General features: G+C 38.7%; 1 protein-coding gene across 1 annotated transcript in view; it reads right to left on the bottom strand.

Moving 5' to 3' along the window:
- The window catches only part of CNTN6 (contactin 6), a gene marked incomplete at both ends in the record, with an annotated part of 117,177 nt that overhangs the window by 14,903 nt on the left and 76,396 nt on the right, over positions 1-25,878 (bottom strand). Inside the window, 4 exons of the mRNA XM_082321643.1 lie at positions 593-710; positions 1,051-1,226; positions 9,092-9,219; positions 24,803-24,953. Coding sequence (XP_082177769.1) covers positions 593-710; positions 1,051-1,226; positions 9,092-9,219; positions 24,803-24,953 — 573 coding nt within the window. The remainder of the gene's footprint in view (positions 1-592; positions 711-1,050; positions 1,227-9,091; positions 9,220-24,802; positions 24,954-25,878) is intronic.

Below are 25,878 nucleotides of genomic sequence, written 5' to 3'. Positions count from 1 at the left end.
AGTTACATAGTGTGAACCATCCAACATTTTCAGAATTCCTATTGAATTTAACCAAAAGTGAGGTTTAGAAAGACTGCAAGATGGTGCACTATACAGATTTCTGATTTCTGATAGGATTTAGAGGATCTGCTCCCATAACAGCATTTCTCTTGCTGCTGGCAGTAAAAAGATTAGTTAGTTGACCATAGAAAATATTTTTTCATATTATCTCCAAATAGTGGAAAGGAACCAGGTCTCTTGTTTTTTTCCCAGCCTGCAAAGTGACCCAGAGATGCCCAGCAAGAAGCAGGTGACAGCAGTCTGCTGAAAGTAGAGGCCATCCCTATGCCCTGCCATATTGACCTGTGTGGACAGAAAAGTTTACCTTCCAAAGAGGCCATGGCAGAATTGCACAGATCTCCCTGGGTTAGCTGCACACTAGGATCATGCTGGCCAGAATCTCAATCCAATTTTGGGGTCAAGGGTACAAGATATATAACATTTCACTATTGAAATGTTGAATTGATATCCTAGGAACCGTTTAAACAATGGCAGACATTAAGAATTTCTAATTCCTCCAGAAGATATATGTGTCTACATTTAACAGACATACCTCTTACAATTATATCTATTGTTGCGGATTGACTGTCTAAAGTTGTTTGTACCATGCACACATATTTCCCAGAATGATGTAGCTGAATATTTCTTATCATCAAATCCCCAACAGATTCCTGGAGATACAAAGAAAGTAAACTAATCATTCACAACATGCTTTCCATACTGGACATTTTTATAAATTGCTCAATATTAATAAAAAATTCAGCTTTTAAATTAAAATATTTATAGCTATCATCAGTTTCTTTCATGTGGACATTTTTATTATGGTTTCACAAATAACTCAAGCACCTTTATGAAATTTAAGAAAGAAAAATAAATGGCTGCAGCCCTTGTAAAGAAACAGTGATTTGCCATGCATATAAATAACGATGGAAGAATTATGATAAATATTTGTGTCATCTAAAGACTGTGGCAAATAGTTTCATTAAGCACTAAGGAGTTTAAAAAACTTACTCTTCCAATTCTTTCAAAATGATTTATTCCTCTATTAAAATCAATTGTATTGCCATTGAATGACCATGTGAACACCACGTGAACGGAGGGGTCATGAGACACCTGGCATGGAAGGACTATGCTTTCTCCAACTGTTACATCCATATCAGAGGGTGGAGTAGTAATTACAGTCCTTTCTGTGGAGACAAAAAAAAAATTCCTTTTTATTAACATGCTTATAAAAATAGTAGATCTTGAATGAGTTTTGTACCATTTGTGAAATGATTTAAAATTGGCCCAAATGTTCCATAATAAAGAAAATTATCTCTAATACGGTGATGGCTTCAGAACATTCTTACCCATGTGTAGCCTATTACTTTTGCAGTATCAATACAACAAGCACGCTGTGTGCCTCTCAGAGTGAGCAGATGTCAGGGGCAACATGCTAAATTAGTCATGTTACTTTGTAAAGCCCATAGTCAATAGATATGATTTCAGCTCAAAAAGTGCAGAATTCATTACTAAGACTGTTACAAATATGCACATGGTTCTTCAAACTTGAAAATCTCTCCTTGTAGGAAACTGCACCAAAAGCAAAATTGCTGTTCATCTCTGTTTACTTTATACATTGAGATCCTTAATCTATATTAATGTTAGTGGTAGTTTGCTGCACAGTGTTGCTTACCTTACAGCTTCAAAGAAGGTGTCTTCACAGACAGAAAAACTATTTATGTAATCTTTTTAACCCCTTACACTGAGAAACAAACTTGCTGCTCTTATTAAGGAAAGTAGTAACTTGCTGAAGGGGAAAGAAATAGGTTTATATGGCTTCACTTTTGTTGATATGACTGGCAGATAGATTAGAGATAACAACCACTTTGTTGTAAGCAATTCCCTTGAATAAAGCTTTTATGCATGAAAGTGTTATAAAATGGTGAGAATTTAGAGGCACATGAATAAAATGAGAGTAGAATCTATTCAACAATATTAATACATTCTGAAAATAATGAGAGAGGAGGAGAAGAAAATTTGCACAAGCTGTATTAGTTCAGCATTCATTCTGGCTTAACCCTATGTTTTAGAAATTTACTTGAAAATTCAGGAGTTTGGTTTTACCAAGGCCTTGGTTCCAAAGGATTGATGCATGATAGGGCATTCAGCCCCTTACCTTCACACACTTTTTCGTTCAGACGGTCACCATCATTGCAGTAACTGATTAATATGTGGGTACAGACAGGCAATATGGGCCGAAACTTGAAGGGCTTCTTCCCAGCATCTGAGCTGCGCTGGGTGAGTGACTGTTATGGCAGTGGTCACATAGGAACAAGGTAGAATGTTGCATTTTCTGCTACCCTTTTAAAATAAAACTGGATCTCACTAGTTTCAGTGATATACCTGCTGCAGGCATCAGGTAATGTTTTCCAAGGAAAACAAAGAAAGAACTTGTCTGATTTTTATTATTATAGACAAATCAAGTGGTTTTTGTGGTATCATTAAGAGAGTGTCAGAGGTTCTCATCATGAGTTAGAGTTCAGACTCGGAGCCCACTTTCTCAGATTTCTCTGCCTACTCTGATTGCTCTTCACAACCATGGAAAACTATCATTGTGGCAGCTCCATCAGTTTGTCTGAAGTCAAGGACTGCAGAAATGTGAAGGCCTCAGATGACTGTCAAGAAGATACTTGATCATTAGGTTACAGAAATCTCTTCCTCTCCCTGGAAGCAGTGTGTCAGATGCAATAAATTCCAGATGATTCAAGGGCCATATTCTTTGTTGGCACAACTCCACTGATTTCAGCACATGCTGGCAAAGAACTTGGCTCCATAAATCTCAAATGAAGTAATTCTATTGTGAAGTACAGGTAACTTTTATAGAATAACATTGAAAAGTATCTGGGAACTACAGAGAACCTCCACAAAGTTTTCTTTCTTTGCTTTTTCTCCTGTACATCTTATTCTCACAGCTGAAGCAGAACTGCATGAATAATACTTTGAGGAGAGAAATTATATTACTTGCAATAATGCTGTATATGTCACAGGAAGAAAAAAGAAATAATAACCTGGTATATGTTAAAAATTGGAAAGTTACTTTCATGATAGCTGGAACTTCTCTTTGCTACTAGCAGGTGGAGAGGCATGATCTTCTGACCTGATATGGTCCTCCAAACGCATCATCTCTTCCTTCAAAGCCATCCTGTAAGACTCTCTTCTTCCTTAAACCTATAGACCATGTGCATCTCTACACTGAGCTTTTAAAGCCAATGAAATATGGTATTGAAGAAACAAAGTCTTCCCCTGAACACCACAATCCACCTCAAAGTGGAAATTCTACATTGCTCTGAATATTTATGGTATGCTTTCTTCCAGACACCACTTGGGTTTTGTCTGCTCTGTTTTTAGCTGTGCAGGAGAGATGTCTCCACATATATTCTCTTATAAATGATGCAAAAGGTTATGCCTGGTTTACAAGAGGGTGTTGAAGGGTCTAGCAAGTCAGCCTGGGCTGTCCCTCACCTCATGTAGCTCTTGGGTCTGACCTGTGTGGTGGAGCTGGGAGAACCAGGAGGTGGGAACTGGCTCCTCTGAAATCGCTACAAGGGTCACCTCCACAGCTCCTGTCTCCTGTACAGTGTAACTGCGCCTGGGAATGGAGAGGGCTGGCCTTAACAAGGCTCATTTACAATGTCAGTCAATTAGATGGGCAACAGCATGTTTCCTGAGCCTTCCCTTGGTAAGTTCAATATCTGGATATGAGTGAACAGTGGGTTCAGCTTCCCAGGCCTCTCGGGTAGTCCCCAAAGCCTAAGATGAGCTCCTTGCTGCCAGGTATAAACTGCTGCTGGTATTTTATCTGTCTTGCTTAAAGGTGACTTGGATGTATCTGTTTTGCACTGCTTTAATGACAGTCTGAAGATACCCTTTGAATTGTGTGTTCTGCTAAAACTCCAAAGCAAGGCACTTATACCACGGATGAAATTCGCCTTTTCTGCTTTAGTTCATTCAGCATTAATAAAACTTTCCACCACTACTGAATTTTCCATGTGTTAAGTACTCCCTGTCCTTCAAATTTCTCTTTAAAATATCTACCCTTCACAAGACCCACATCACCTCTACTGCCACAAGACTTAATGCCACCTCATTTTGTAACTCCTGCTTCTCTGGATTGGATGGTTGGTCACCAGGATCGGTGCATTTTGACTCTTCTACAATGCACTGTGTACAATTACAACATTCTATAAATAAGTAAAATACTATAAATAAAATCAATTTATTTCTATGGAAAGGTCAAAGTAAGGCTAAACAAGAATAATACAAACAGGATTGCATAGAATTTGTAATCAGTTATATTCTAAACCCCACAGAATACAAATAGAAAATGATGTCCTGTTTTTTGTAAAATCTTTAAGCCTCTATCAAAGCCAGTTGTCTATTGTACAGGAAGGGGCCATTAGCTCCAGCTGGTTGTAATGACACTGGCTGGGTATTTTTTTAAACTTTTCTTCATCAGAAGATTCCAATATTATGGTTGCCTCATTAGGTCTATCATGTAATTTCTTGTGTCATTATTTGATCACACATTCAAAGAGATCAGAAATAAGACAGAGAATCATAGAATCATAGAATCATAGAATGCTTTGGGATGAAAGGGACCTTTAAAGGTCATCTAGTCCATCCCCCCTGCAATTGGCAGGGACATCTTCAACCAGATCAGGTTGCTCAGAGCCCCATCCAGCCTGGCCTCGAATGTTTCCAAGGATGGGGCACCTACCACCTCTCCGGGCAACCTGTTCCAGTGTTTCACCCCACTCATTGTAAAAAATTTCTTCCTTATATCTCGTCTGAATCTACCCTCCTTTAGTTTAAAACCATCACCCCTTGTCCTGTTGCTATTGGCCCTGCTAAAAAGTCTGTCCCCATTTTTCTTATAAGCCCCCTTTAATATTGAAAAGCTGCAGTAAGGTCACCCTGCAGCCTTCTCTTCTCCAGGCTGAGCAACCCCAGCTCTTTCAGCCTTTCCTCATAGGAGAGGTGTTCCATCCCTCTGATCATTTTTGTGCCCCTCCTCTGGACCTGCTCCAACAGGTCCATGTCCTTCCTGTGCTGAAGACTCCAGAGCTGGATGCAGTACTCTAGGTGGGGTCTCACCAGAGCAGAGTAGAGCATCCTATTATAGAATGTTATTAGAAGAAATAAAAATTCCAGAGATCATTTATCTGTTAAAACCTCTGGAATGCCTCCTTAGGGAAAAGATAAATATTTTGAAAAAAATGCATTCCATGGAACCCTCTAGTGAACCCGTATTTTGGAATATCAGAACATAAAGGTTTCCTCTTATGACACAAAAAATCCCAAGAGCTATATGCTGTTAGTATTATAAGAAGTCTATTTTCTTATTGGCATGAACCTATCTGCCTCCACCAAATAAATATTGAAAACTGTCCTTTTGTGAATTATACTGGGTTTCTGTGTGAGGTGTGGTTCTTTATTAGTGTTAGCAACAAAATCCATTTTATTATGGTATTAACATCCTCTTGTATCTCCTATTCTAGCCTGCTCATATCCAGTGATACCACTGATGTAAAGTGGTTCACTTGTGTGATATTTTCTGCTTCTTTTATGGGGTTGTCTTTAAGACTTCCACCTCAAATACTTTTAAAAGCTTCTTAAAAGCTCTTGGTTCTACATTATCTATCTATCTTGCTTAGCAACTGCAGACATGCATTATATGGCAAATCCCATTTCTGAGGAGAAAATAGATAAGATGTTGTGAGTGCTGGAGGTATAATAAAGACTTCTCACACAAAGAATAAACAACTCAATGAGCAGCAATAAACTTAATTTGCACATTAGATATGCTTTTCCAAGTTCTGACATTTCAGTTGAAAATAATGCTGAAGCAATGAGGCCTATAATTGAACAGCCAAAACTTCTCCAGAGGGGAAACAAAAACAAATGTTCCCTGCAAACAAGATCATTTTTATACCATGTTGTTACTCAGTGTTTTAATAAACTTCATAAATGCCAGACAAAATCTTTTTTTCATATTTTAATGTGACTTTCCCATATTGTTCCATTAGGATGTATGTATGTGATACGTGAAATGGTATATAACCTTAATGAAGTCAGAGCTGCCTAAACCCTAAACTTCTTGGTTTATTCATTGCTAGCTGTGCTGTAACATCGTCTCAGATTACACGTTGCACTGCATCAATGCTAATTGCTCTTTCATAATATGAGTATGAAAAAGATTTTTGCCAGCTGCAGTAGGCTGGGGAGGAGGTCATGCCTGCAGGCGACAGTAACCATTCTGAAGTCATTGAAAACAAGAATAGTAAGAAAAAAGAGTTACAAATTACATTTAATAATGTGCTCTTCTTGTAACTACAGACATTATTATTGTTAGATGTTTTGCAAAACTGATTAATATGCTTACTATAATCTCAGAAGTTCCACTTTTTAACTTATTCTCCTCATTTAAAATCAACAAATATGAATACTTTTATAAGGAAACATCTGTATTGAAAAGATCGTGTGGGAGCAAAGAGAAAAAAAAACATACTAAGTTTGCCTCAGTTTTCCTTCTTTTTTTTTTTCCATCAGTGATCAAAGATCAGAGCATAGTCATTTCATATGCTTCTCATAGGAATACCTATACAAACAATATCTCTTTTCATGTCCTCCAGCTCTGGACTAGTCCACCTGAGTGATAAGTTCGTACAAATTCTTTTTACTAATGGAGATAGGTGATCTACCAGCACAGCACAAACTTGAAGCAAAGGGCTGCTTTGGACATAATGTACTTTAATGTGTTCCACAATGTATTTAACTGTGTTTCAAAGAAGGATGAAAGATACTGCAGGTAAGACACCCCCCTGCAGAGCATCACTGGACTGGGAGCAGAGCCAGAGTGTGCAGTTACACCAGCTCAGCCCCAGCGCAGAAAAAGCTGCAACTTTGAAGGGAAGGAGAATTACAGCAGATGTGACCATTTGATATGATGTGTCTCCTAGCCCATAACATGATTTTCTGGGTGTTTAAACTGATAATCACAGGATGGCTGTTAGGGAAGTTATTTATACACCTTCAACTAAAGCATCACAACATCTACAAATAAAACTCCTGGCCTCGCCAAGGTGGTCTGAAAAGCTGAATTAGGTGTTGAAGTTGCCAGTGTTTTCAGTGGGAGGACTTAGACCCCCATCCAAAAGCAACACAGACCGCTCAATAAATTGCCTAGACCAACAGGAGAAACTAAGCAGAGCCATGTGCCTGAATGCTGGCTGTGCCCGCTGCAGCTTCGGATGACAGCAAGTAAGGACTGTCACCCAAGTAGGATCTTGCAGAAAAGGTCCTTTTCTGTGAGTGCACACCTTCCTGGGCAAGTGGCACGCTGCTCAAAGCAACAGTGACACGCAGGCTGTCCCCTTTTTTGCACTAATGGTTGGAGTCTCCTGGTTACAGCGCTAATCCAGAGTACAGGAGACCCAGGGCCAAGTCCCTCCCAGTCAAGGGTTGTGAACCCTGTGTCCCCACTTCTCTCAGCCATGACTTTGTACAAGTCCACTCCAGCTGGAGAAGAGCTGAGAGCAAAGAAAGCAGAAGCCTGGGGGAAACACAGTCCCCCACAGTGAGGGCATGCAGTGAAGACAGAGTCGGGTAAAGGACAGAAGGAGGAAACCTGGCTTTCCAGTCCTGAAGGTTATTTCTGTTTTATACGCAAGTGCTACAAAATGTGACTGGTAGGCGATTACCTGCACTTAGTACCTTAATCAAAAACAAGGGGGGAAAAAAGGGAAAATAGAAGAAGAAAGCATGACTTGCATTGGAGCTGGAAGTGTTATGCAGTCGGGACAGCCCTTGCTGACATCCATACAAAGTTTGGGAAACATCATGCATAACTAGGTAGTTGCACTATGACACATCTCATCAGATCCCATCAGTCATTTTGTCTTAGAGGACGTAGGATTTGGCTTCTTATAATGATCCTGATGGGACAAGTTCATAGTGATGACTCTCGAAGAGGCAAGTCACTTTCATTTTAAGGAGAGAATTAACATTTTATCTCATATGCATAATGGAGAAGAAAATAATGGTAATGTGGGAGGAGAATGTTCCTCATTCTCCCCTCAGAAAAAGATCTGTTTAGTTACATTAACCTGTAGTTGGTTGAAATGGTTTAATTAAACCAAAGTCTAATGTAAGAAAACATAAGCAAAAACCTCAAATGCTTTCAGACAAAGGGGTGTCCTGTGAAATAAGGTGTCTTAGTATTAATATCCAGGAAAACAAACTTGTCTGAAAGCATAGAAGATGATACACTAATGGATCCCTTGTTTTGTTATTAATGCAGCAATTAGACTGGGGGAGGGCTGTGGAAGATGACCATTTTAAAATTCAGAATCAAAAGCCCTGTGAAGGGCCAAAGAAGACTTTCTGCTTGGCTCTGACTTGTTTTGGAGTTATTTACCAAAGTAGCGCACAGCAGCTGGGATGCAGAGGAGTGGGTGGCTTCAGGATCTGCAGGAATGCAACGTATGTAACATATCTGCCCCACGCTGAAGAAAATAAACCCACCTGATTTTCAGCTTACTTCATAACATCTTATTTCTTTTTGGCACCCTGGCTTTAAAGTCTCTTCTGCAGTCTCAGATGTGACATAAATTGTAAATGAGCTGAATAAACTCACCCAAGCACACTGCACAGGGTACACTGAACCTCCACACTGCCTTGGTGTTGTTTCAAACTCTGGCTGTCCAGTGCTTGCAACAGTGCAGCCCATACCTGCTACGTCTAAATGGTACTGCAGTGCAAATATCATTATTAATGTTACTTTCTGTTTCTGTGGATATCTTGGGAGACCTCCTGATAAACGAATTGATCATTGGAGTGGTGTGGTCATGAGGTTTTCTATGTTGCAGGCAGTGGGGAGCTCAGTTTCAGCTTTAAACTGCAAGTAAAAACCTGTCAATACTAGCATTGATTGGCCCAGACTTGGGCATCCCAATGAAAAAAGCGCATACTTTCTAATATTCATAAAGCACAAAAGAAAATACTAAACTACCTTTCACAATCAGGTTCCCTGAATTTCTGGCAACTCCAAACTGATTTGTTGCTATACAAGTGTACACCCCGGCATCTGATTTGGTGATGTTATAGAGCCTGAGACTGCCATCCTCTAGTAAGATGACCCTGGGGAAAAAAATAAACAAACAAAAAAGAAGAAAAAAATACTTCTGTTACAAGAATTGTAATAGAAATGCAATGCTACTTTTAATATTGAAATGCTTCCATTATACTTTTTCTCTTCTACAGCAAGCTGAATATGTATCAACCAATTTTCACCTCTGCTTATTATTGATTTATATATTAGGAATGTTATATTGGCATAATGGAGTTGACCATTAACTTATCTAGATGACTTTGTTGCAGCAAAATTTGGAGTCTCAAGGGAAAGAAGGAAGACCCAACTTGTTACCTAATTCTGCTATATTTTACCATGGGGGGCTTTTTTTTTCAGATCCCTAATGCTCCTATGCTATACTAATGTTGTGTCTGAGCCCAGCTGCCTGTGCAATTTTGTCAGGATTATTAAAAGATATTAGCAGACTAGCTGAGATGCTGAAATGCCATCTCACAAGCCAAGGAGCCAAATCAAATACATTGCTGTCTCATAGGGCCATCAAATCACCTTATTAGTGACTATGTTGTTTACACCAGTTTGCAGAGTATTTGGTAAATTGCATTTAATAGTAATTTCAGGACCACTGCTGGGTTTTATGGACAAAATTAATTTCTGAGCTTGTTCATATGCTTCTTCATGTCAATGAGATACTTTAGGATGTAAGTCAGTACAGAGTTTGGCATATGTTTTCCTTCGGTAAGCTTTCACTGCATGCCTGGCACCTTTCAGATTTTACATACAAGGACAGCACTTCTTCACGAATATACAGAACATATCTATCGAAGGTAGAGAATTTCAAAATGAAAACTGAATTAGGTAAGCAATGAACTTTTGGACAGAAAATAGTATTATGCTGTAACATTTTGCTAATTTTGTGTCAGTTCCTCCATACACCTGTTGCACCTGGTAGATGTTGAAGTTCTTGACCAATTTTTTCTGAGTTTAGAAGAAGGACAGTGGGCTGAAAGACATGAAGTTCCTGGAAGCTTCATGAAAATGGGGTCAGCATCTCTATGTACAGCCCCTCTTGCCAGTAAGGCCACTGCATAAGCACACTCCTTAGTAAGCATCAGAGAATCTGCACCCAACTGCGGAAGAGCTGCACTCACGTGTCACACTTTCTTACATCTGACAAAATCCAGATCTAAGTCACAAATCCACAGGAAATCAGGCTTCATTCATTCCAGTGGTCTCAGAAGCACTGCATTATTTTTTTATATTCCTCTTTTAATTGACATTTAAATCTAATACAAGAATCCTTTTATAAAAAGAAAATACCTAATTCATGCATCACAGCTTGGGTATTTAATATTTATTACTAACAACATAAGACAGGATGATGTAATGAATTATTAAAGGAAATGAACAATAACAAGAGCAGAAGTTGAAGCTGGCAGTAATATCATAGCAATTAAACACACAGAAAACATCATAGTGTCTTGCTGCATTCCACTCTGGCATTTATACTCTTGTAGCTATATGTGTAACACACATTAGACCTTGTTCTGCTTCCCATTACATGCTCCCAGCCTCTCAGCTGATGAAGAGAAGTGCTAGACTTGGATTTCTGGTGGTCTTCTTGCTTACATCCCCCCAGTTTCATGTCTCCCTCTCTTGTCTGACCTTACCCTGCCAGAAGATCTGCTCCTGAGCAGGGGTGGATTTAGGAATGAGAAAAGCTGAGATGTCCCTGTGGTGCTGGGCACTCTCTCACTGAGGTTTGGAGCTGAGAGGGGAAGGGATTTAGGCTTGAATGAAAAATCTTTGTTACCTTGGCAATAATCACCAGGTACTGCAGCAGTTGTTTGCATGCAATTCGTAGTACAATGAGAAAAATAAGTTTGGGTTTAATAATCCTTTATATATCCATATTAAACTGGAGATGAGCAAAATATGAAGCAACAAAGTACGTTCTTCAACATAATGATGTATCAACTAAATGACATTTTTCAGATAAAGAAGGATGAATAAGCAATAAAGAACAGTCTTTCTGCTGGCATCACGACACTGTGCATCAAAACAAGAGACTACGGGTGCCTCTCCCTCTCAGTATGAGGACACACCTGATGACAGTATTTCAAAGGCAGGTTTAAATACAAAGAAACATTTGTAACTAGTTAAAACTTCTGCCTCTGCAATTTTCTTTGCATTAATGGTGCATTTCTTCACATCAGTTTGCACCGGCCACAAGAAAACACCCTCATTAGAAACTGCTGGTGATAAAACAGTTGATTCAATTGACTGGTTAGCTAACATATGGTGGCTTCATCAAACAGTATCAAAAGATATTAAAGTGTGAAGAAGCAAATGTTCATAAATTGGATACCTGAATAATAAGTTATAACAAGTCACCATAGTGTCTTTCTCACCGTCAAATAATAATGCCCTGTTTTTTTTACTGCAGTTGCACCTAAAAGTTCTAGGTACAAATTGGACTCCGGAAGTGGGCATGAGGCAAAAAAAAAAGAAGACAATCCCAGTCCCCAAAAGCTTCCAATGTAGGTAAATACACAGCAAAAACAGTCTGTAAAGAAAAAAGAATAATAAAGGGGAGAATCTTTGAACACACAGGCTCTCAATGGATTTCTGGCTAAGGCTTTTTCATGAAGTTTAGTCATGTCTAGCTCAGATTTTTTTCCCTGTATTCTTCATTAGAAATTGAGACCTGAATAATTCCCAGCTTCCTGGTTTATCCACTAAGAGGGTTTTGTACCCACTCAAGAGCTGACAAGGTAAAAACTGATCTGAAGAAATACAGTTCTGAAACACTTCAGCAACTGGGCAGGCTGAGGGTGGAATGCCTCTTTCAATGGATCAAAACGGAGCTTAGCAAAGAAAAACCATGAGCTAATAAAAGCTTCAGAGTTGTTTGAAACAGAGGTCATGCTACCTAAAGACAATTAGCTAGCAGTAAATAAGACACTCAGGCAGAATTTATGTAAAAGCACAAAGGACTCCAGAGTAATTAGTTAGCAGGGAAGGGAATTAAAGAAAAAAAAAGTGAGTGATTTCCAGCTGTACTGAGTTCTGTGTCAGGAGAGGGATGAGAAAGCAGAGCACAGCAGAAAACCAGGATGATGCATTTCAAATGCAAGAACAAAAAGCAATGTGAAAAAACAACCCAGTTGCCATGAACAACAAAGTTGCCATAAAACTTCCTCAGAGCCACGACTTTATGCCGTGGGTGGGTTCAGAGGGGCTGCACTTTATCCTCTTCCATTTGTCTTTCAAATAATGGAACTGTGATTCTGAAAGCAATGGAAATATTTCCTTTAATGAGCTTCAGATCAAGCTCTAACAAACGATTTAAAAAGAAGCTGTGAAACATGTCTCACCTGCTGAAAGGCTTGCTGAAAACTGTTACTTTTCACAACATTTTAGACTATGTGAAGGCTATAGATAATAATTCTTAGCATTTGCATCAGAAGACAAGGTAATTCCAAGTACTGCGACAAGACAGAAAAGTTTAACTTGTCCAATATAATACAAGTAGAATATTTTGTCTGCCAGGAAAACTGGACTTCTCTCAATAAGTAAATGAGTGCCTGTCGAGGGACAAAAAGCAAAAGATCTGAAGCAGATCCGATAAATACATCCCTGTGAAAGAAAGAGGAGAATGAAGAATGAAATGAGCTACTCGGGACACAGCTGTTCATAAAGCCCTGTTGCAGCAAGGGATTGCCTAAGCATAAGCCTAACTCTAAACTCGCATCTCTGACTTACAAAATGCTTAAATACTTATCAGACTAGTTCTGATGCCTGTGTTCCTGCCTGAATTACACAGGTGCTACCTCTGGGTAAACAGTTCAATTAAGCAAAGTTGCTATGAGGAAAAGAAGAGATGAAAATCCAGTTACATAAATCCATACAAAGTTCCTGCACACAAGGGCTAATTAGAAATACCCAGAAATACCATTCCACATGTAACAAGCCTGGGAACTTACCCTGCAAAAAAATAGATATGTTGGGTGCAGTTCACTTCACGTGGATCGCAGAAACATAAGACAGCTCTTAAAGCCCAGTTCAGAGACATGTCTAGCCAATTTTTGCATCTGCAGGATGCCCATGGCAGAGTGAGAGGGCTGGGTAAGGATGCAGGAGCAGGTACCACAGTCCCTGCCCAGCACTGAGTGACCAGGCTCTGGATCTAGAGACAGTGCTTTTCTAAACAGGGTGAAATCCGTCTTCAGGAATGAATCCAAAGCCCTTTGAGCCTCTGCAAACCTTTAGTCCCACAAGAGTTTGTGAGAAGTTTTTCCCCTGTTTATTTAAGCATAGTGTAAGTGATGTCCTTTTCTTTGTTTTTAATCTACTCATTCCATTGGATTGATCCATGTCCTTGTCCTCTCTGAGTGACTGCATTAGTATACAAGATAAGCATTATACACAGAGAGGGAAAACAAACAGCCTACCCAGGATCTGCTGGAGTCAAAACTGCGTAATGTTCAAAAAGAAGTTTGCAATGTTTCTGCAGAAGACACGAGACTGGGAAGATGTGAGAGCTCATTAGAATTGTCACACATACTTTTTAAGTAAAGAACTTGAGAAATCAAGCAGGGATGATAGGTACAGCTTTTAATTAACCAGGCCAAACAAACCACCTCCGAAAGTGTTGTCTCATGTGAACAAAAGATTGTTGATGGCTATTTGCTTTGATCTTAAGAGCATGAAAGAATAATATGTATTTAACAAGGCTGATAGAAAAATAAAATATGAGAAAAGAAAGAGGTGTCAACTCACTAGATTTTAAAGTGCAGCAGAGGTAATTTTTGTGCACTGCTGTATTGTTCACCCAATCTGTTTTAGAGAGAGGTGCGATTTTAATTCATGGATGTGAACTGCATTAATTCAATGCAGCAAATCTGTTTCTTTGAAATCCCCATCAGAATTGGTTGAGCTGCAATGGTATAGAACCAGGGGGTAAATCAAGCCTACTTCTGCAGATTTCAGCACTGCCAGTAGGGTGGCTATCTCTTCAATGGCATAAAATAATTCCTTTCAAAATAAAGTAACCCTGATACTTAATGTAAAGATTCATTCTTCTTTTCTTCTGTCTGCCTCTAACGTCAAGTGTCTGACACCTCATAATGTTATTGAAGTCATCATCATAGCACTGTGCAGATAAAAAGGGAGTATGCTGGATCTGATGAAATCAGAGGCAAAGTAATTTTTATTATCTGAGAAATCCTATTTGTAACCATGTCTTCTCAGTCTCACTTTACTGCTCAAGAGCAAAACCACTCTTGCTTTCATAGGCTATGAAAAGATATATTGTTTATACATTTCTTCAGATATGCTAGCACACATTGAGACAATAACTGATTTTTCTAATTTTACAAAGATTGAGAAGCATAAGAGAGGCTGAATTAAAAAGGACAAGGGGTAGTAAGTGAGGGGCAGAAACATGAGCAGAGCTCTCAAGTGACTCAGAATTACTAGTGATTTATGCAGATGTAAATGTGAGTAAAGTTTGACTGAGTGAATGAATTGTACCTGCTGATGACAGCTCTGGTATTTTTGAAAAGGTCCCACTGAGTCCCATCTGAGATCTGACTGTCTGTATTATATGTTAATGATCTTTGTACCTGTTTATCCTATTCTGAGCGTAATTTGTATGCTAATAGTATTGCCATTTAATAAACTATGCTTAAAAGAAGATTTTCCTTATCTGCATGCTGATATAAATGAGCTTCAGAGTTGACTGTCAATTAACTGGAAATAAAATAAACACCATTAAACTCTGTGTTAACTATTTAGATCAAAACAAAATTACACAATCTAGCTGAATAGTCTTATTAAAATATTTTACAGAAGAATACTATTAGCAATGATTGATAGAAGGTGACACTATAACACTGTTCCTTGTTATTTCCTAAAATTCCCCTCTGTTCCTAAAAAGAAACTTTATTTTTGCATACAATCATCTATGCAATTTGGGACCACAAATGTTTATTTTATGTAAATATATACAGACATCTGAACTGAGTTATACTCCATCATAAAGCTTCCAGACAAAATTTTCAGGAGATGGTACTCTCTTTAACATAAAATTGTTATAGTTATTTTGCCCTGTCTTTAACATACTCAAGTATTAAATGTGAGGCAGATATTCTTACACAATAACCAAAGAAAAAAGTGACAAAAATACCATGTCTGTAGACATGTGTCTAAATCTATTGTAGTAATATGTCTCAAAACTTGCAGCCAGGGAATACTGGGTAACAGCACCTCTATGTGTATGGGAAAGAAAGACATGCCAACCAAAGAACTAGTTGAGCAATGAAACAAACCAACCAACCAACCCCCAAAAATGTTGCTTGCCATGTTTTAATCTTTTCAGCTTTCTAAATCCCTGTGAGAGTTTTAAGGTACTTGTGAGCCTGTTCATTCCCAGTCTGCTGCGCCAAACACACACGCACATTTCTGGTCTTTTCCCACATAAAGAACTTGGTCTAGTGTCATACTGACAAGATATGGCCCATTTATGGCTCTTCTCTTCCCTGTGCCGGTCTTTGTCCTATTTCAAATATGCATCTAAGCAGTGGATGCCATGGGAGGAGACATGTAGTATCATCCTGGACTGAGACAAGAGCCATACCTTAGCATGTCCAGGTAAAAAGAAAGATCTCTTGGTTATTAGTCCACTTTGTGTGCAGGAGATGATAGCGAAACATCGTATTTATGTAGCCATACGTTGATTAGCCTGAATGTTCATAGCAGAAAAAAAGTATAGTGATAAAGTAGCACACCGAGAAAGAAAGGATCAGGAACCAGACTGTGAAATTCTGTGGTAAGAATTCAGGTAGATAATGAACTGAATTGCCAAAGAAAAAGGTTGCCATTTTTCCTATTTGCCAACAAGTTCTGCTGTTTTTATGAAATCTTTACAACTCTGGTACATCAGAGAAAAGTTCTTTCAGCACAGGATGGTATACCCACACTACTACTATTCAATCTAATCCTACCATTAATCATTATTTTTATAGTTCAGACATTATTAGGAGTTCAGACACAGCCACTCATACAACCAAATTCACTCCAGATGTAAACCAAAGCCCTTAATATGGGACTTAAGTAGAATTTAAACTGTACATAAGGCCCTGAATTACCATCCGTGTGGGAGTTTAATTCACTTACAGGAATCTTCTTCCCAATCTGCTTGTCAGAACATATTTTAAAAACAGAAGTATAATAAAAATCTCTTTTAACTTTAAAGTATTCTGCATATACAACGAGTAACTGACACCAGGTACACAGCATTGTACTGGCTTGCTTTCAGAAACCCTGGACAGTATGTTCATGTACACACACACACACACACACACATAATAGATATACAGTTTTGGAGATGCTGTTGCAGTAGGTATGTTCTAATGTTGGACTGCTGAAGTTTTAACAATCAAATCAGGAGAGGGATTTTTGGAATTAATAGTTCAAAATTCCTAACTCGGGTAAATAATTTCTAGGACAGAAAAAAACAAAGGACCAAAAATCCTTATTTTCTTCCACTGAGGAGCTGGTCGGACTACCTGTTGGCTTAAAGGAAACCCTGGGGCAATCCTCACTGGGCTATAGAATTTATGCTTAATTTGAGCAATAATGGTAGTTCCTGCATGTGGTTCACTGAAGCCTTAGACCCACAAAGTCCTCACTTAAAAAAACACAAAGCATAGAAATTTTATGTCCTTATAATGTGTGAGTAATATTCTACTACTTGTGTGTGTCCCTTAAGTGGAATCCTCCTTTCACTGAAAGTTTGAAAAGATTTTTAGTTCTTGTAGAACAGAAGTAATGAAATAACAGTATTTCTTTGTAATAAAGTCCCATGGCTAAACCAGAGGTGTTAGTATCCTCCTACAAACCCCTCATGTTGGACAAGCGTTAGCCACATTATTAAGGTGCTGTTCCTATGCTTTCACTCACATAACCCTTCACACTCAAAATGATCCCAGAAACTCCTCCCTAGAAGACTCTCTGTTCATCATGCCTACAACATGACTGGCAACAGTCCATGTGCCTGTCATATTAATCAATATCTTATTGCTCCTTTTTACATCACATCTCCAACATATCCTGACCTATCTGTTACCTCTTATGTTACTCTTCGGCTGAAAACTTTGGGCATTAGGATCTATCTTTTATTTGGTGTTTGTGCAGCATGTTTTTCATCCAATACTAGTATTTTTGTATGCTATGGCAACACACACCAGAATAGTGCAACGGTAATGATGTGCATGGCAGTACAACTTGGACTAGAAGAGAAGCACAGAAGGTTGCATTATCTCATTATTTTTTGTGCAAACTCCTAATTAGGAACCTTGATTCAAAGCCTGCTGAAGTCAATGGAAAAATTCCAATGAGATTAGCTGGCTTTGGATCAAACCCTGAACATGAATCAGAATATGTGCATGAAGCAGGGATAGAACATGAACTGAAAGGGAGAGAGGGCACAACACTGAATTTCACTGGGGTTTAGTTTATTGTAACTCCATATGACATGGAAGAGTGACAGATTGCTTGGGACATCTCAGCATGTAGGACAGCCCCTTAGAAAGGCTCACCTTAACAAGGTTCCCAAGAGTTGAGTAGGAACAATTTAAAATTGTATGAGAGGTGTCATACAGAAGGGAAATTGTAATAAATCCAGCATCACACAGGTTGTCATTCTTTCTTAAACTTGAGAACATATGGTTCATTTGCTTACTTGATGCTCACACTATCTGATGTGCTAAACACTATTGCATTAAGTAGTCAGTAATACATGATGAAATTAGGTTTATTGGCTTGTGTTATTATGAAACTCTCTAAGGAGAGAGAAAAGAAAGGGTAAGCCCTTTTCTTATGTCTTCCACTGCACTAATATTCTCTGTCTGCTGCCTGCCAGCATTTCGTTGGGTCAAGTAACAATGGGGGTCCCTTTCTGCCTTCTCATTACTCTGCAGTGGATTGACTTCAAATGGAAAGATAACAGAGAAAGAAGAAATGGGAAAAACAAAGCAAAATAAGATTAAGAAGAAAAAGAAAATATTGTCTTTCTCTTCCCCTCATCTGTGCTCATTCTTCCTTCTCCTTATATCTCTCTCTTCATAGTTCACTCATATGCTTTCCACTCCCCGGCTCTCAGCTTGGGAGAGAAGACAGAAATAACTGGAAACATAGAGAACACAAAGAAGGAAAGACTGAAGGTACTTCAGGTCAGTGAGACATTTTCTGGCATCCCTTTGGTTGTAAAACTTTTCTTGGGCCATTATCATTAGTTTTGTTGGATTACCAAACATTTCTACGTGTGTAGTCACTCTTCAGTGAGTACTGCCACATTTTGTGTTCCTCCTAGATACAATGACATTATTCAGAAGGAGGCATGGGTAAATGCTTCCACACTTATTCCTACAAGCAACATTGAAAACAGAAAAATACCACTGCTGTTAGCAAATAAATATTCAAGAAATATATTATAGCTGCCTACACTAACCTTTTACAGTACTGTCTTCTCTGCTACCTTTCGTATAGAAACTGAGACTGTTGTAATCTGAGCACAAGATATTTTTAGCTGGAACACAGAATACTCCTTGCAGCTCTCAGCATTCCCTCAGGAAAGGTGTAATGATGAGTTTTGTCTGGTTAGCACCAAGTGTGTAATAGTAGTGTGGCCTGAAAGATGAAAAACCAAAGCAATTCTACACAGCAATCTCGGGTTTTGTAGGAGTTTTCATGCCTTAATATGTAAGTAAGTTCAGGCCAAGCACTGAAAGCAGGCAGGTAAATCCATGCCTTTGATTTCTGTCAATCTATTTGTTAGCAAGGAATGGAACTGAGGTGATTAATCGAATTTAGCAGTTGTGGAATGAATTCCATTGGTTCCCTAAGCAAAATTAGAATGTCATCAAGAGATAAACTTAATTTGTATTCATGTTGACTTACAATGATGGTGTCTAAGATATCTGGAATTGCTCTGATTGCTGATGCCCACACTTCAAGTGCTCTATTTAAAAACTAAAATAGGAAATGAACTTCTTTACAAGCACACAGACACTGATAAGATGGAAGGGTTAAGGCATATCATCAAAGCTATGCAAACCCTCTTGTGGAAGAAAAGCAAGAAGGATAAAAATGGAGATATACATAATCCAGGCTTCAAAAACCAGACTTAAAAAATAAAATAATAGTAATATTAATATCCCATTGCTATTCACCTAGCTGCATTGCTGTAGAAAGCTGGGAATAGAATAGTAAATGATGGAATAACATAAGAAAATATGTTCTATATGAAACTTGCTATCAGCATACAAATGTCTATACTACCTTTATCTGCAAACAGCGGGTGCATAAAGCGGGGTGGTTTGTGGCACTAGGCAGCATGACAAGCAAAGCTTCTCTTTGCCTGTGTTACTCATCAGGTCTGACTTCAATATAGGCAGGGTTTTTTTCAGACACTGTGGGTAGGTTTCGTTCCCCTAGTTTTGCTCATCTAAAAGTTAGGCATCTCATTTGAGATGGAGGTGCCTGCCAAGTAAAAGTAAATAACTACCTTAGACTGCATATTGACTTCAGCTAAATAAAAGTTAAGTGACATCAATCTCCTCCTTTGTTAGTAGAGTAGTGCAAATTTTGGAATTTTCAATCCATTTTGTCTTGATTCCTCCCCAAACAGGGTTTTTTTGGGGTTTTGTTTTTTGTTTTTTGTTTTTTTTTTTTTTTTTAAGATAATGGATATTCTGGAAGGTTTCAGTACAAGCTAAACAAACAGTGTTGACATTCTGGTAATTGAAATGTTTCATTGAAGTTTGTTGAACCGCCCTGACACATTCCTTCTCAAATTGGTTCAAGCTGAAATGCTGTTTCACAGTACAATATATTTTGTACGTTGTATTTGATCAGTGGATTGAAGACTTTTACCAATTAATTGCCTTTATTTTTTTTAACTCCCTATTTCTCTAAATCCAACATCAGTCACAAGAAAGCAGAATTATTTTCCCAAATAACAAAAAAGTTTTAAACGTGTTAAATGTCTTAAAATGTTCATGGGTTTGGCATCTGACTTTGAACAGTAGAGCAGCAGAAGAAAGGCAGAAGCAGATGGTGGCCGTGAGTGCTCAGAAGGCTGTAGGGGAATGGTCCTGCCCAGGAGACTGATAGAGCAATTCAGGTGCAGCACACATCCATGAGCGGATCCAACCCTTTAGTTAATGAAACCTGCTGGGTCCTTGCATTTCACATGGGAGCAGGAGAATCCCCTTGAATTTGAGGCTCCAAGGGACAGCTGTAAGACCTCAGCAATTACCAGATAATTCCCCCCACCCATAGTGTTAGAAGCCTCCAGTCACAACATCTGCTCGGTTTTCTTTGCATAAGGTTGTTGAAAGATAGCTTTTCATTTCGGTGCACAATTATTCCCCCATGTTTCCTTTGAGAAATGGCAATAACTTGTGTGCAAAACACCAAAAACAAGTGTGGCATGGGAGACAGAATTTACCATGTAGAGCAGCTTTATTTATGGCAGAGAAACAGTTACCATCCTTCACAGAGATGGGACTCAACTGTGTCTTACAAGCAAGTCTAGCAGCCAAGTATTGAGCATATTTTATTGACCCCTAAACATACTTCTTGTCCAGTCCCTAGAAAAAGATTTAAATTATGAATATTTGCTTATTACTGATTATTAATGCATGGAAAGTGCTGTATATGACTAATGCATTCTTTCAGCCTACCTCATTTCTCGGTTTTCCCCCAGCTATCCTCATTTAAATTCTGAGTGGAGTGAATCACATATGTTTATATGCATTCAGTACAGTGTTTGGGGATCCTCAACTTATGGTGAGGGAATAGCACCTCTCTCTGGCAAAGCAAAAGGGGTTCCAATTCCCATTTATTAAAATGGTTCAATCAAAAAGAATTTTTATAAAATTAGTTTTCCATGAGGGTCCTGATCCTGAATCCACAGAAGGCAAAAACAAGACATACATTTGTGATGAGGTCAGTGTCTAGGCTTGCAAATTTGCTTTATTTAATATATGAATTGTCCCCTTCTACTCTTTCGTTTCCACTTTTTCTAAGTGGACACATGAAATGATAGAAGTGAGAAGTGAAATGAAGAAAACTCCCATTGCGCTTACTGAGAATATATAACATACATGTAAATAGCTTATATTTGTGTCAAACTCCACAGGGTGGGAGTCCAGAGCATGAAGCTTGTTATTTTTCTTTGTTGCATTTCATTTCTCCATTGAGCTAAAATCCACAGCATATACCAAGAAACAGCTGCGCATTCAGCAAAGGGCAAACAAAATCTTTTCCAACAGTCACCCGTTGGACAAGTGGTATTGCTCCCAAAAGCCTATTTCTCAAGACTTTGATCCAAAGAAAGGTTAATTGCCCAAAAGAAAACCTGAAGCTGTACTGCTAGACGATCCGGAGGAGCTGATCGGGGGTGGTCACGTGAAGAGAGAGCAGGTAAAAACAGCTAGGATTAGCCAACTGTGGGATTTCTTTTTGATTCATTCAGCTGATAACCTTGAATTTCCTCTCTAAGGTGGCCCACCAGCATGAACCAAAGACAAATCCTACTATTCAGGGGGTGAACCATATGAATGAGGGTGGAATTTAGCTATTTCTGAAAATTTTGAAGTAAAATACTCAATGCAGAAGGGACATTAACACTGGGAAGAGTAAGCAGACTTGGTACAGGTATGTTCAGGCCTTGGTTTACCATCTACTGTAAAACTTGATTGATTTGGGAATTTTTTTAAGGACTTACGCATATGCTTCAAATGCAATAAAGTATTCTACAGAAATCAGCGCACACAAGCTGTTGAAGATCTGGGCAACAATGTGTTTGAACTGCAGGGGAGAGACAAGCGAGGCTGGAGGAAACTGTCTGTGCCTTGAAAAGTGGACTGAGGGCTGAGGACCTTCACTGCTGGACCGTGGCAAGATATTCAGACTCAGGAAATGTTAAGATATTTTTCAAATAACAGGGGCCCAAATGCTGCAGCTTGGTAAACTTAAAAAAGCTTGATAAAAAACCCTGAGAGGAAATCAAACAAAAAAATATTTCATGGTGCTTATGTTAATATGGATAGTCTATTAAGCTAAGTTTGAGCTTATTATTAAGTCTAAGCTCTTCCTAGTTAGCACACTTCTCTTTACATACTTACAAACTAACATTAATATAAAGCAGTGTTATCTTGTCATATTAAAAGCGCAGATGATCAGGGGGAGCAGTGACCATGCATGCATGACTATCAAGAATAAACTATTATCATGAGTGAAAGAAAGAAGGTGAAAAAGAAAGAATATCCTTTCCCCTTAGGGCAGAATAGGTCTAGCTGCACTATTTCTGTAACAAAAGATTGAATTTGTCTAAATCATTCTGAAGAACCTATCTAATCTGACTTATTTAGTAATGTGTCCATCACAGTTTCACTGTCAGAACCATAAGGGATTGGTATTTCCTTTTTTTCAGCATTTATAATCCAACCAAGTATTTAAAAAAAAAAAAAAAAAAAAAAGGCAAAAACCCCAAAACTAATAAAGGAGTCCAGAGAGATTATAAATGCTGCACAATAAAATGGGAGCAGAAATAAAGAAAGCTTTAGTTAAAATAGTTAATCCGTATGTGACTAGTCAGGGTTTAATCATATATAGAGAGAAAGGCAGAGCAGATTCCTTCTCTTTTTTTATGAGCAAAGATACATATGATTTTAGTACTTTAATTAGCTGTGTACTTTAATTACAGCCATACAAATCCTTATTTCATTTTCTGTTTTCTGTCACAAATATCTCTGGAAAATACTGTATAGATGAATTACTTTCTTTTCTTTAAAACTGTGGCATTAGCTATTTTGTCATTTAACAATCAAAAAGCCTCATAAATTCTACTTTGCACCAGTGGACACACTGGTAATAAAGTTTTGCACACGGAGAGTTTAAACACTCTCTCCCTTTGCCACAGTGTAAATCCTGCTCCTTTTGTTTACTCCTGCTAAGCAGCAGAAGGCCTTCTGGGATGCTCAAAAATTACAGCGTGCTTATAATGATTGTTAGCAAATTAATACAGAAGCACAAGTAAATACTGTATGCAGTATGTAAATACTTTTTATAAGCAACTCAGATGATAGGGAATATCAGGGTAGTAGAACCTCAAGATCTAGTCTTAATTCAACTATTTAAACTGCAAGTTTTAAACAGTACTCTCTCTTGCTCCTGTCAGAAAATACAAAGATCACCTGTGGCAAACTGTATACTGAGCACATTTTCTACATACTGTATGGACAGGCTGTGTCTAATAGGAATGAACAGGCATTTTTGTTGAACAGACCGTACAATCAAAATGCAAATAAAGATTTGACTGAACACTAGTTAGAAAAATATTTTTCATCATTAGCTGAGCAGTAAAACAGAAAATAAAACTGCCATTAGTGAAAGGGGGTAAAAATCATTGGAAAGTTCTCTATGCCCCATGGCATGGATTGTTTACCCAAATTTTTCTGTTTCCTTATGAGTATCTATGTGAAATATGTCTTCTCAGATTTGCACTTTCTTTCACATATACTTCTCCGATATACTTTTATCTGTATTGTACATTACTGCATTATGGGACAGGGAAAGATTTCTTTGTGTCACAGTTTCAGATAATGTTGGTTTAATGAATTATAATTATTTTAAGTCTTAGGTGACCCAAACTAACCTCCTTGAGCAACTGGTCCTTTGTGCAAAATCTGGCGTTCAATTTCCGAGCTTTATGAATTACTGATTCTCTTTTCAGTCTTTGAAAACGATAATGTGATAAAACAGTGTTGCTGTTATTTTTGTGAACTGAAAGAGATGCTGAGAAAGACTTCAGTTCTTAGACACTGTTGCCCATGTCATCCGTCTGTCTACATTTGTATATGGAAATATCATCACAGTTGTATATTGTGTAAACTATTCAAAACTTATTCAAGTCAGTGAGTCGGTTTGATTTTAATGCTTTACCATTTAATTGATGTTAGCATGTAATAATGTAGATGGTTTGTGGTGACTCACAAATAAGCTATTAGCCATCACAGATAAAACATTGGTAAAGCCCTGCTGAAGACCATGCAACCCCATACTCGTTGGTGAGGGAGCGTACCAGCATATTGGTCCAGTGGCTAAATCCTGCCTAAACAGAAGAGACAGAGAATATGGAGGCTGATTTAGCTATGGGCTATTGTACAACCTGTACAGCTACAAAGCAATTATGGCACAGCCTGGGGGTATATTCTGCTTCCCTGAAGCCTCCACTGATGTCTCCTACATGAAGCTGATTCACTCAGGCTTTGTGTGCAGTAAACAGTCAGCTCTGATAGTGTTGCAGTGAATTAACTGCTGATGAACGTAAACATATGTATCGTACAATTACCCGTGTGTATTCAATTTGGCTTTGTTCTCAATCAGCTTTCTATCAGCAGAACTGTATGGCCACTGCTAAAGACAAATAGGCCTCTGGCATCAAAGTTTTCCGTCAATGAGCTGTCAAAAGCAATGCTAAGTCAGCTGTGTTTTGGTGACATTTAGATGAGATTAAAACAGACATCACCCAATGATCCAACAACTGGTTTATGACGGTACCTTTTGTTCTGGCGCAGAACCTCTGAGCCCTTTCTCCAGTTAATAACTGCTCTGGGAGAAGCACTTGGTTTACAACCAATTGTAACTTCACCTCCAACTTGAACAACAGACCTTTTTTTCACAGGATTTTTGGAAAAATCAGGTGCTGCAGCTAAAAATAGAGAAGTAAGAAGGAAGAAGAGCAGAACAGTATGCAGGTGACAAGTTACTAAATGAACTTGCTAAATTCTTCTCTTTGAGTTACATAGTAAGTGAATCCAATAATTGCTTTGCCTTTGAGGTTTCTGCAAAAGTAGATATATCAAACACGAAAAATGTATTTAAGTACCAAAGAATGGAATTCATTGTATCTTATTTATGCCGTTTCTAAACTCTCTACCTAGAAACTGCTCTGACAATCTTTCCTTAGGGTTATCTGCAAACTGGAAGAATAGGTCTCTCTGTGATGAAGAACAAGGTTCCTGAGCAGAGCGATGTCAGCAGGATAAACATCACACTCCTAATCATAGAATGGTTTGGGTTGGAAAGGACATTAAAGATCATCTAATTCCACCCCCACTGCCATGGGCAGGGACACCTTCTACTAGACCATGTTGCTCAAAGCCCCATCCAACCTGGCCTTGAACACTTCCAGGAATGGGGCATCCACAGCTTCTCTGCACATCCTGTTCCAGTGCCTCACCACACTCATAATGAAGTATTTCTTCCTTATAGCTAATCTAAATCTACCCTCTTTCAGTTTAGGGCCATCACCCCTTGTCCTGTCACTATGCTCCCTTACAAAAAGTCCCTCTTCAGCTTTCTTGTAGGCCCCCTTCAGGTACAGGAAGGCTGCTATAAGGTCTCCCCGGAGCCTTCTCTTCTCCCGGCTGAACAACCCCAACTCTCTCAGCCTGTCTTCATAGGAGAGGTGCTCCAGCCCTTCGATCATCTTCATGGCCCTCCTCTGGACTCACTCCAACAGGTCCATGTCCTTCCGATCTTGGGGGCCCCAGAGCTGAACGCAGTACTCCAGGTGGGGTCTCACGAGAGTGGAGTAGAGGGTGAAAATCACCTCCCTTGACCTGCTGGTTATT

This window comes from Platalea leucorodia (genome assembly GCF_965183815.1).
Source record: "Platalea leucorodia genome assembly, chromosome: 9".
NCBI lineage: Eukaryota > Metazoa > Chordata > Aves > Pelecaniformes > Threskiornithidae > Platalea > Platalea leucorodia.
This window is presented reverse-complemented; position numbering and strand designations above follow the sequence as displayed.